This window comes from Temnothorax curvispinosus, unplaced genomic scaffold (assembly GCF_003070985.1).
Source record: "Temnothorax curvispinosus isolate PA1 unplaced genomic scaffold, ASM307098v1 QBEX01013630.1, whole genome shotgun sequence".
Taxonomy (NCBI): Eukaryota; Metazoa; Arthropoda; class Insecta; order Hymenoptera; family Formicidae; genus Temnothorax; species Temnothorax curvispinosus.
In genome coordinates this window covers 1-11632 of record NW_020223410.1, presented here as the reverse complement: position 1 = coordinate 11632, position 11632 = coordinate 1, and the positions used below count along the sequence as shown (strand labels likewise).

The 11632-nt window shown below is 28.7% G+C and overlaps 2 protein-coding genes across 2 annotated transcripts; both read left to right on the top strand.

Moving 5' to 3' along the window:
* The first annotated feature begins 112 nt into the window (after nt 1-112).
* On the top strand, nt 113-5127 carry LOC112463766 (fatty acyl-CoA reductase 1-like). Its single transcript, XM_025030325.1, has 9 exons — nt 113-420; nt 693-941; nt 1278-1423; nt 1533-1642; nt 2004-2196; nt 3477-3713; nt 4099-4275; nt 4373-4453; nt 4945-5127. The coding sequence occupies exons 1-9, from the start codon at nt 211-213 to the stop codon at nt 5033-5035; spliced, it is 1494 nt and encodes a 497-aa protein (XP_024886093.1). The 5' UTR covers nt 113-210; the 3' UTR covers nt 5036-5127.
* A 129-nt stretch (nt 5128-5256) lies between these two features.
* On the top strand, nt 5257-10211 carry LOC112463759 (fatty acyl-CoA reductase 1-like). Its single transcript, XM_025030315.1, has 6 exons — nt 5257-5933; nt 6709-6957; nt 7540-7988; nt 8110-8352; nt 8765-8935; nt 9016-10211. The coding sequence occupies exons 1-6, from the start codon at nt 5727-5729 to the stop codon at nt 9098-9100; spliced, it is 1404 nt and encodes a 467-aa protein (XP_024886083.1). The 5' UTR covers nt 5257-5726; the 3' UTR covers nt 9101-10211.
* Nucleotides 10212-11632: the final 1421 nt, after the last annotated feature.

Here is an 11632-nt window from a genome sequence, read left to right as displayed (position 1 = left end):
AACTTTATATTGCACATCATTTCCTGGTTCTAGCATAGTGCATAAATAATTATAAACATTTATATCATCAACGTTACCTGCAATTTTATAGACGTAATAAAAGCGACAACGATTTGAAATGCTTCAATACCTTTGTTTTGCGTTGTGTTGCTAAGTTGTTATAAGATTGCTCATATATTTGCTTTGTTTTAAAAATAAGATTTTAAGAAGATGATGACAGACATGGATCCAGCCAAGTCAATTCCTGCATTTTACGCCGGACAAAGTATATTTTTGACAGGTGCGACAGGATTTCTGGGTAAAGTGTTTGCCGAAAAAGTATTGCGGTCTTGTCCAGATGTGCGTAAAATATTTCTGTTAATACGTCCAAAGAAAGAACTAAATATTAACGAGAGACTCGAAAAAATGTTAAACATGCCGGTAAGTTTGATATAAAAAAAACTTTTTGTAATAACGCGGTTCTTTAAGATTGTTAAGATCTTTAATATATTACATCACATTTTAACGTATGATAAAAACGAATATTTTTCTAAGTCATTAACGGAAGTTGTTTCTGACATTAACACTTTGTAAATAGTATGTAATAGAATATAGAAATGCATTTAAAATAAAATAAAAAGAAATACCATAGAAATTATTGCAATTATTATAATAAATCGATTTTATAAATTATAACGTTTCTTCTATTTAAGTTATTTGACAAATTGCGCGAAGAACGACCTTCTAATTTTGAAAAATTAGTTCCGATTTCTGGCGATATCAGAGAAAAGGGATTAGGTTTGTCGGCAGCAGACAGACAAATGTTGATTGAAAGAGTGTCTATAATAATACATGGAGCGGCAAGTGTGAGATTTAATGACACTTTAAAAAACGCCATATTTGCCAATACTAGAGCAACGAGAGATATTTGCATTTTAGCTCAAAGTATGAAGAATTTAAAAGTAAGTAATTTTTACTCAAAAAAAAAATAACAGTGTGGATTTGTATTTATGAGTAATGCATTGTATCACATGGTATACTTTAGATAATGTCTTGCGCAACAATTCATATTTTAATCATTTCTTCTAAGTACTTATTATAGTGTATTCTTTAAGTTTAATATAATAATTTAAATGAAATAAATTTAGGAGAATGTGGGTATACGTAAGTCTGATTAAAATATTAGAGGTACTTATATATATAAATTAATTCTTCTTTTTATACAAACCTTTACACATTAAAGAAAATTTTTTATAAATACTTACAATTTTCAAATAAATTTTTAATATCTATTAAAGGCATTAGTATATGTCAGTACAGCATACACAAACGTAAACAATCCATTTATCGAAGAAAAAGTGTACCCACCTATAGCTGATTGGCAGAAGACGATAGATGTGGCCGAGTCATTAGATGAGCATACTTTGAACATTTTTACAGCTAAGTAAGTTGCAAATGGAAATCGTGATTACAAACTGCAAATAGTTGAATATATACTAGAATAATTAATCTCCTTTGAACTATTTTTTTATTCACGTTGTAATTATATATAGATATTTGGATTACGCTCCCAACACGTATAATTTTTCGAAGAACCTAGCAGAGAGTATAATACAAGAATATTCTTTTTCCTTACCGTGCGCGATTGTAAGACCGTCCATGGGTACGTAACCTTTCTTCTAAGTATCAGAACAGTAGACGTAGCAAACAATAAATATATACATATTTTAAATTTTACTATATATTTTAGAAACTAATTTACTTTAATTTTTGCATTTATGTAATATAGTTAGTCAAATATATTGTTAAACCATATTTTTGCTTATAATAAGTAAATAAATTTGCTGATATTTATTATGAGAAATTACACTGAACAAGATTTGAAAATATGTTTAGAGGGCTTTGAGACAGCTTTCATTACTTTAGTTAATAATATATTGGCAAGAAATAGTTGAACAATATTAGAAGAATTAAGTAGTAATTTAACACTAATAAACAAATATATCTTATATATTTTATTTTAGTGTGTCCATCGCTAAAAGAACCAATGCCAGGATGGATAGATAACGTTTATGGGCCAATAGGAATGTATATTGGTGCCGGAAAAGGAATACTACGAGTAGGCTATTGTAATAAATATCTGAATGAAGATGTAGTTCCAGTAGACATTGTCATCAAAGCTATATTAGTCGTATCTTGGAAGATTGGATTGACTACGTATGATCATCAACGTACACATATGTGCATGCATTTATGAGTTTTTTTTTTTAATTTGGAACTGCATCACAATTCATGTTTATAATAAGATCTTATGAATCTTACTCAATCTATTTTGTTAAATTCAAAGAGGAATTCTTAGTCGCGCGCTAACGAGCCTATAAGTAACTATAGCCTATAAGATGGATGTAACTTGTGCAATATTCATACTAGAAAATAATTCAAAGATATAACATTTACTCAATATTAGTAAAAATTTCTACCTACTTCAATTCTTTTTAACTATACATTTTTTCTACTGTGCATTAAAATAATTACATCCAAAAGATTTTAAATGCCTATTTTTATAATATGAAATAAATTTATCTGATATGTTTTACTTGTAAAATAAGATTAAGAATATGTCCTGTACAAGGTGAGTTATTTTAATTTACCCAATCCAAGATTATTTTTATTTTTAATTGTAGAAAAAGATTCTTCAAACAAAAGTTGTTTGGTTTGAAAGGGGATATATAATTCCGATGTGAGTTATGTCGTAGATGTCATCGTTTTCAAGAAATTTCAAATCGACTAATTTCTTAAATGAAACTTGATTTTTTCTTGAGATAATAGTTGTAGATCTCAAAACATTATAATAAAACTTTCTTTCGTTAAGAATTTTCTAAAATGTTTTAATTTTGAAATATCTCGTAATGTATTCATTTTTCGATGACTTTACCTTAATACTTTTATACATAGAATATTAAAAAAAATTGAATAATAATATTAATTTTTACATTTGCAATTTTGCAAAATTGAATGCGTCTACAAAATGCAATTGAATATAAAAATAACTTTTTTTTTCCCAACAATCAATCTCGTTCATTATTTTACATAAAAAGAAATTGTACATAAATTTATGCGAATAATGTTATTAGGCAACCAAAATCCAGTCTTGACCTTAAATGGCCTTTTCTCTAAGTTGAATGTATATTATATCGATTCTATTTAATTTATTATTAAGATTAAAGAACTTTTTAAATAATTTAAAAAGAATTTCATTGCATATTTACATTTTAAAAACATAATTCAATAATTTGCCAAAACATGTTAAATAATTAAAATTTGTTAATAAATATTTTGTATACCGTACAATTCAAAATTTTGCAAATTTTTGTCCTAATATTGAAACTTGATTCAGATCTTACAAAACTTTATGTAAATTATAAAAACATGTTATTAATTATATTTAATTTTTGATTATATTTAAGTTATTAATTAATTTATATTTTTGTTTTTAGCTTTACAGGTTCTACTTTCGTTTTAAATTGTACAAACCCGAAACCCATGACACATCAAAATATGATAGAGTTGTTCTCTACTATAGCAACTGAGGTGCCTTTTGAAGGAATTGTCTGGACTATTAGCCAAACAACAACTGATAATTTTACTCTGTACTATATATTATTTATATTATTGCATATCCTGCCAGCTATGTTAATAGATATGATTTTGAACTTTTCTGGACGTCGACCTTTGTAAGTCAAAATCAAATACTTAACTAGTTTAGCAAATGCAAATTATTCATACATTTGATAAAATCGATAACATTTAGATGCAAATTAAAACAGTATACTTTCTTTTAGAAAAAATATATTTTTTTTGTCATAAATTAACGTTAATACTTTGTCTATATTCTTTCTCTGTCTCTCTCTTTATTTGTTTATCCAGTTCTTTTTTCTACATATAGATACATAAAATTACTTTTTAAAATAAAATTTTTATGTATAACTATATATTTGTAAAAATTATATACGGAATTGTTTTATTACGTTTTTCTTGTTGCAAATTTGGAATCTACATAGTTGACAATGTATCGTTATAACTGAATTGTTTTGAATTAATAAATAATGTGTAAATTAGTCTAGTACGACTGCAGAGAAATCTGTATGTGGTCAGTCGTTTCTTGGGATATTTCACATGTAATGATTGGAAATTCAGCAATACAAATAGTTTGTCTTTGATGTCCTCAATATCATCTGAAGACTGGGATATGTTTTCTTTCGATTATTCCGATTTCAATTCTGAGGAGTATTACAAGTAAGTATATTATATTTTTGATTCTAAATATCTAAATATATTTAAAATTGAGGTAATTTACAACCAATAAATGTTTATTTTACGATTGTATATAAAGAAATTGTACAATTGGTGCCAAAAAATTTCTTCTTCACGAAGACATGAATCGATTGGATACAGCCAGAGCACACAGGGAAAGGTATAAATATTATATATTACTGTATTTGGTATCGTTTATGCATATTTACATTTATGTTACATTTGAAATTGGCTATCAAAAGTTGTGCAATAATACTAAAGGTAAAATATTTGTTTTTTTTTTCTCGAACACTAACTGATAAAGCAATTCCATTTTGTAAAAAATAGCTGTATAACTTGTATTTATAATTTTGATAATCACACTTTAGAAAATGTTGACAACTTCGAAGCTTTAGTTAAGGATTTATCTTCTTTTTTATCTCAGCAAAATAAACGCTTTTAGTAATTATAGATATATTAATCATAAATTATATACTGCTGTTGATATGTATGACGTAAATAATTTAGAAAATAGAAGAAGCAAAAGTTATTGACATAATAGTATTAATATTATACATATTGTGTAAGATATGGAATTAACATAATTTATTGTATATGGGGCATAATCGAAACAATTAGAATATGTATAATATATTAATTTTATTGTTTTAGAGTCTATCTATTTGTTAAAATAATGAAGAGTATGGTCTCTATTGGTATACTGTGGATAATATATAAATGGATCTGTTGTTATACACAGTAAAATCGCTGATTTTTTCTATATTGCATATGTAACAATTTATAATATAATTTTTAATCATATAATTTATAGTCTACAGTAGGAAAATAATTTTTTTATGCCAAAGATATTTTTCTTTGTAGACACCTTATTGTATGTATTTTCGAAATAAAGGGTATAAGTTTTAATGTTAAATATTATGCATATTTATATATTAGAATGTATTAAATAAAATATAATTTGCATGCAGAAGTAGAGTATATTGTTTATGTATTTATAATATTTAATACAAGAAGAAACTTGAAATTATATGCGTATACGTTTCACGCGTATCGTTATCTATAACATTGTTCCAATCGTTTATAAAACGACGTAGTTCACAATATATGCAGATCAACGTATTAATATGGATGGAGGAACTTGCCTTTACAACCTTTAACGTCATTATCATTAATATAAGTTCTACGTCATTTCCTGACTTCAATTTCTGTCAAACTCATTCACGTTTCCGCCGTCCATCGAAGACGTAGTGCTGTGACTTTTACGTTTCGTTGCCTTGCAAATAAAAATTAAATTTATTTGATTTAAATTTATTTAAGCCAATTTTCAGATAACATTTACGTCTTTTTTCACTACCTCGTATTTGCTATCTCGGCTGTAGTTGTACACATTATTTTTACATGCTTTGTTGATTTTACTTCTGTTACGTTTGAACATGGAAAACAACGCGGCAGATGTGCATATTCCGACTTTTTACGCGGGCCGCTCAATCTTGGTCACCGGAGCAACAGGGTTTTTAGGCAAAGCTCTCATTGAAAAACTTTTGCGATCATGTCCTGACGTGGCAGAAATATTTGTGCTGATACGCCCCAAGAAAGGATTGAGTGTCAACGATAGATTAAAAAAAATGTTAAACAACAAGGTAAGATCAACATAAGAGTACACATACATGTTTACGCAATAATTAAATTATTATTGATAAAGAAAATTTGTTGACTTATAATTGTAAAAATGTTTAGAACTTTAATCAAATCAGAAACTTAAATCATATATATAATTCGTTTAGTTATGATTAGTAGAAATATTTTAAGAGATAATGTCCTTCAAAATTAGTGGATACCTTTTCCTATAAAAATAAGAGTTAACTTAAAAAAGTCTTTCAATAGTTTCGCTCAAAACAGTTTTTTCTTAAATATCACATTTAATGCCATATATGCTGATCACTGGTGACCAGCGCTGGCCGACGCCAGTAAAATATAAAAAATAATGTTTATAATTCTGTAAATATGTTTAATATTGCAATAGTAGTCGAAAGTAATTAATGTATTATTATGCACATTTTACAATTCTATTATATTGTATTATGTAATATTTTATCGAGATGTGTATCTAGTAGTGAAATTTTTACTTCGGCGTTATCGGAAATACCGACGAATTAGATTCACCATTCACCATGTTAATAATTTATGGAAAAAAATGCAGTGAAGTAATTTAAAATAGTTTTTTAGAAAGACGTTGTTATTAACTTTTTTCTTTTTATACTGAGTCAATGTTTCTATGTTAATCTCTTCATTTTTTAAATTTTCCTTTCTAATACCTAATTGGATTTTTTTTCTATTAAAATTAAGTGAAGTTGCAATATAAATATAACTATGCGTTATATATACTATGCGTTCTAATAATTGATATTAATTTAGCTTTTCGACCTGCTACGAAGCAAGCAACCGTCTGCTTTTGATAAGATTATTCCGATACTTGGAAATGTAGCTGTTGAAAACTTAGGATTGCTGTCCTCTGACCGGACAATTTTGGTCGAGAGAGTGTCCATAATTTTCCACGTTGCAGCTTCAGTCAGATTTGATGAACCGCTCAAACAAGCGATCTTTAACAACACGCGATCGACACGAGATGTTTGCATCTTAGCTGAGTCTATGAAACAATTAAAGGTAAGATTTTACTATTTTGTTTAAAATAAAATTTCTCGTAACATTTTTATGCAAGTGATTATAAAAATATATTTTTAAACAATAAAATCTTTACTAATAATCCTATATATTTGTCTATATATTTCAATGAAAGTTGTAAAGAAACTTTACACTTACAAAATTAAACAACTAACTGAAAAAAATGTTTTGTATGTGTGTACAAATTATAAAAGAAATCTATATCGTTGCAGACACAAATTCAATTTAATTGTTAAAGGTTTCAAACTCTTTACTATGCCCAAGAGAAAATTTCGTATAATCTATACGCATAATCTATAAGATAATAAGATAAACAGAAATAATTAGGATAAATAAAATTTTTTATCATCAATCAATTAGTTAACGTAGGACAGTAAAATAAGAAAATCTCTCTTTATAATCAAAAGAAAATTTATTTTAATTTAACATTTAATACTGTGGAATGTAAAAATTAGCTATGTGAAAGCAGCCAAATGCGAAGTGTACAAATTAAGACCTATTGTTTTAAAATAAATTCTCGAAATAAATAATATCCTAATATTTTATCTGCATAAATGATTTAAGGTTCTATTGCACGTTAGTTCAACGTATTCACAAACTGACAAGCCTGTTGTGGAAGAGATTTTGTACCCCTCGGAATATGATTATAAGAAAATGATTAAAGTCGCCGAATCCATCGACGAACATCTTCTTAGAATATTAACAACGAAATATTTGGGAACCATGCCAAACACATATACTTTTACTAAAAGACTGGCCGAACAAGTGATAAGCGATTTTTCCGAGTCATTGCCAGTCGCTATAATTAGGCCCTCTATAGTTGTATCGACATCGCATGACCCTATCAAAGGATGGATCGACAATATGAACGGCCCGGTCGGGATGTTGGTTGGTGGAGGCAAGGGTATATTACGTGTGCTCTTGTCTGACCCTTCCATCATGAGTGACTACATGCCTGTCGACGCAGCCGTTAAAGCAATGATAGCTATAGCTTGGAAACGTGGAATTAAAACGTAAGTTTGTGACTTTTCGTAATAAAATATTACTTTATAGTGTATGATTTTCTGAAATGTTAGTAGAAGTATTACGTGCATTCGATTTATACTAAAATTTATAGCGTGTTTTATGCTTCAGTAAAGATAAAACGACTGACGTGTATAACTGCTCATCAAATCAAATGAAAAGTATAGACGTACAAAACATGGTTCGGATAGGTCTTGGTATCACGAAGGACGTCCCTTTAGACAACGTCGTTTGGAAACCGCATACAACAGTAACAAAAAGCAATTCTGTTTATTTTATTTTGTTTTTGCTTTTGCACATTATCCCAGCAGTTTTCTTGGATACAATGATAAAACTGTCCGGGAGACGTCCAATGTAAGATTTATTGAAATATACAAATATTTATTTTATTTTTATGTATAAACTTATTATACAAAATTTGATTAAACTATGTAAGACGTTCTATAATTATTACATTTTTTGAATGCGGATATTTTGACGATAAAATTCAACTATTTCGTAACGAGATTTTTAGCGAAAGCGGTAACTTACCTATACTAACACTTTAATTTTGGCAACAATAGGCACTAATTGAATCAAATATTTTCCAAGAAAAGCAATTAATAAATATTTGAGGATTTAAGATATCTTTTAGATGTTTATTGTTTATGAATTACATTTTATTCCCTAAAATTAAGTTATGATATATGTAAAATAAAAAGTGTGTAAGTTTTCTTCTAGATACGAATTAAATAATTAATAAAGTTTAACATTACCTTGCTATTAGCTTGCTGAAATTGCAAAGAAAAATATATGTTGCCAACAAAGCACTGTCATACTTTTTGCTAAACCAATGGAAGTTCAAAAACGAAAAACTTCTCGCTCTAATAGATGATATCGGTAATCAGAAAGACTTTGAATACCCTTATAAAGACGTCGATATAGTAACATTCTTTAAGTGAGTGCTACTTACATAATTATACATTATTATGTGATAAAATTCGATTTTATCTTCAACATTGCAATTTTTATTTGCAGAAATGGCATTATAGGTTCTAAACTTTACTTACTCAATGAAAGCATGGATGACTTAGAAACTGCGAAACGTCACTATAAAAGGTAAGATGCATCGTAAGGAATAGAAAATAAAGTCTTACTGCATAATTGCAGATTCCTTGGTTATTTTCGAATCTGTTTTTGCGTCGCAAAATGTTATTTGATGCACTAAGTCTTTGCAAACGATTAAAAGTAGAAGATTGGTCACATATATTATAAAGTTTAAATCACACCAAACAAACACAACAAGTTTAAGAATCAGACATAATAATGTTAAATGCACTGCACGCGCGGGGCGAGAAAATTACATTATGAAATTAAAATAGCAGCAAGACTGCGTGTTAATAAAGGTAATTCGGAGCAATAGAAAAGCAGATGAAAAGTTAAAAGACATCAACGTGATGTCGCGAAGTTGCGTACACGTAGCGCTGTTTGGTCGATCACGGTTGCTAGCTGGAAATTAGGTCGTAATGTAGAAACATTCATAACTCGACAACCGATGGAAGCTTTCGCAACTTGTAGCGTCAGCCAAACTACATTTAGAAGCTCGTTAATTTTAGTTTTACTCAGAAAAACAAAATGTTTACTGACTTTTCGTCTATCAATTGCTGCGTTTGTTTGAATAATTATTAACAAATCATTTTTTTTTGTCCTGAGGAACAATACAAATTCTTACACGTGTAGGCAATCGAGCCGATTTACAGAGAAAGGATACAAAACTGATCGGTACGTTACGTATTTTCGGTTCGGTTGAATTTGCGAAAGATCGATGTATGTATTCTAAACGTCACGCGAATGTGCTATTGCCAGTTGTGTGTGACACTAAAAGAATGCGAGAATTTCATTTGGCATGCGCAAAAATCTTCAGCTGTTAGTCTTTAGACTGCCGACTACCCTGTATCTATATGATATATTTAAAACGATGCCGACGTAAATTTAGACACGAATGTGTAAAATCGTACAATTTTCTATATTCTGAAACGTTGTCCCATTACGAATAACCGTGTTTGTTATGCAATTCACCCACGAAAACGCATCAGATTAGACTCGGTCCCACTCGTACCCCGTGAATTATGACGGCTGGCGCGAAGAATTCTGCATACAGCAACTTCGAAAAACATCAATACTTTCACACAAAATGACAATCGGGAAGTTATTAAAATTAAACGGCTGTTATTTACTAAATAAATAAAATAAAATAAAAATTTTTAAAGTTACAATATTACAGTTATTTAAGAAAGTGTATTTGATAGTTTTCAAAAGCGCTTTGATTATTGCGCAAATTCAAATAGTTATTATTTCAAAAAGATATATCACTGAACTGTACAATCAGCCAATATCTATTTTCACATTTTACCTATAGAAATAAGTAATAAGTATTTTGCAAAAACAATAATTAATTTAAATAATAGATAAAATAATGCACAAATATAAGAATGCATTTAAAGAGCAACGCAAATTATTAAAAACGAGCAAATTATTAAATAAATGTAGGAAATAGTAGGTGCTTTTCATTTAGGGACACAACAAGTCGACATAAACATCGTTCTATCTTTCTTGGCATTCAATAAGTAACAAAGACAAAATGACACTTGTGTCACTAAATAGAAAGCACCCATCGCAGTGAGTTATTTCCCGTTGGTGTTATTTGCTACAAAAACAAAACTAAAATAAATAAAGATATATACGTATCAAATCGCTTTTTTCGCAAAAACAATTTTATTCTATATTGATTTATTTGTAAAAATTGCAAGTATTCAATATCACTTTCTTCAAGAAAGTAATTTTATGTAAATCTTGTTTCAATTTGTATGTAATTAGCTTGTTCTTATAAGAAAGCTGTATCGTTTATCCTTTTTTTTTAATCCGTTAACTATTGTTCTATCTTTTAACTGTCATTATTCGCTGTACTACAAAGCTCCGACAATCACCAAGTTTGATATATTTCAACTGCATTAAATACAAAACAATGAAGCTACATCATCTATCAATTACTGTAATATAGCTGAGATAATTCTGCACACAGTTGCTCTGTCTTGACGTTCTCGCCACCACACGTATATTATTGCGTATTTTTAACTTAGGTCTTTTTTTTATGTAATTGTACATACATTTACATTGCTAAGACTCTTGAAGCATTCACTGATGATTATGCGTTTGCATTTTAATTGTATTGCATTTACGCAACTTGCGGTATTTGCATATATAGACATAGACGTAAGTCACCAATCGCAAGATTTGCATTTCACGCTTGTTTTCCATATTTATAACTTGAGAGGTTGTAACTAACAAAAATGTCAAGTTTTATTAGCTGTAAAGGAGACACAAAGCTTCTATTTCAAGCTGCTCGCGAATATCAGTGCAAAGAAACTGTTACAATGTTACATCATAGAAATAGCTTCCAAAAAGTTCAAACAAAACGGTGATAATGCACGACGAGCTAGACACTTGTTATCACTAGCTTAGCATCATCTATCTGTTATAATACTTCGACGCTGACTCAGACATTATTAAATATTCTGTTAATTTTCCTTGTAAAATACGACGTGAATCTACGTCAACCGATCATAATTAACGTAATCAGCGTGATCGATATTCT

Coding starts and splice junctions, on each gene's coding strand:
- LOC112463766 (XM_025030325.1), top strand. CDS start 211: ATGATGACAGACATGGATCCAGCCAAGTCAATTCCTGCATTTTACGCC. Junction 1,643..2,003: donor GATTGTAAGACCGTCCATGG/GTACGTAACCTT, acceptor ATTTTATTTTAG/TGTGTCCATCGCTAAAAGAA. Junction 2,197..3,476: donor TGGAAGATTGGATTGACTAC/GTATGATCATCA, acceptor TTTTGTTTTTAG/CTTTACAGGTTCTACTTTCG.
- LOC112463759 (XM_025030315.1), top strand. CDS start 5,727: ATGGAAAACAACGCGGCAGATGTGCATATTCCGACTTTTTACGCGGGC. Junction 6,958..7,539: donor AGTCTATGAAACAATTAAAG/GTAAGATTTTAC, acceptor AAATGATTTAAG/GTTCTATTGCACGTTAGTTC. Junction 8,353..8,764: donor CTGTCCGGGAGACGTCCAAT/GTAAGATTTATT, acceptor CCTTGCTATTAG/CTTGCTGAAATTGCAAAGAA.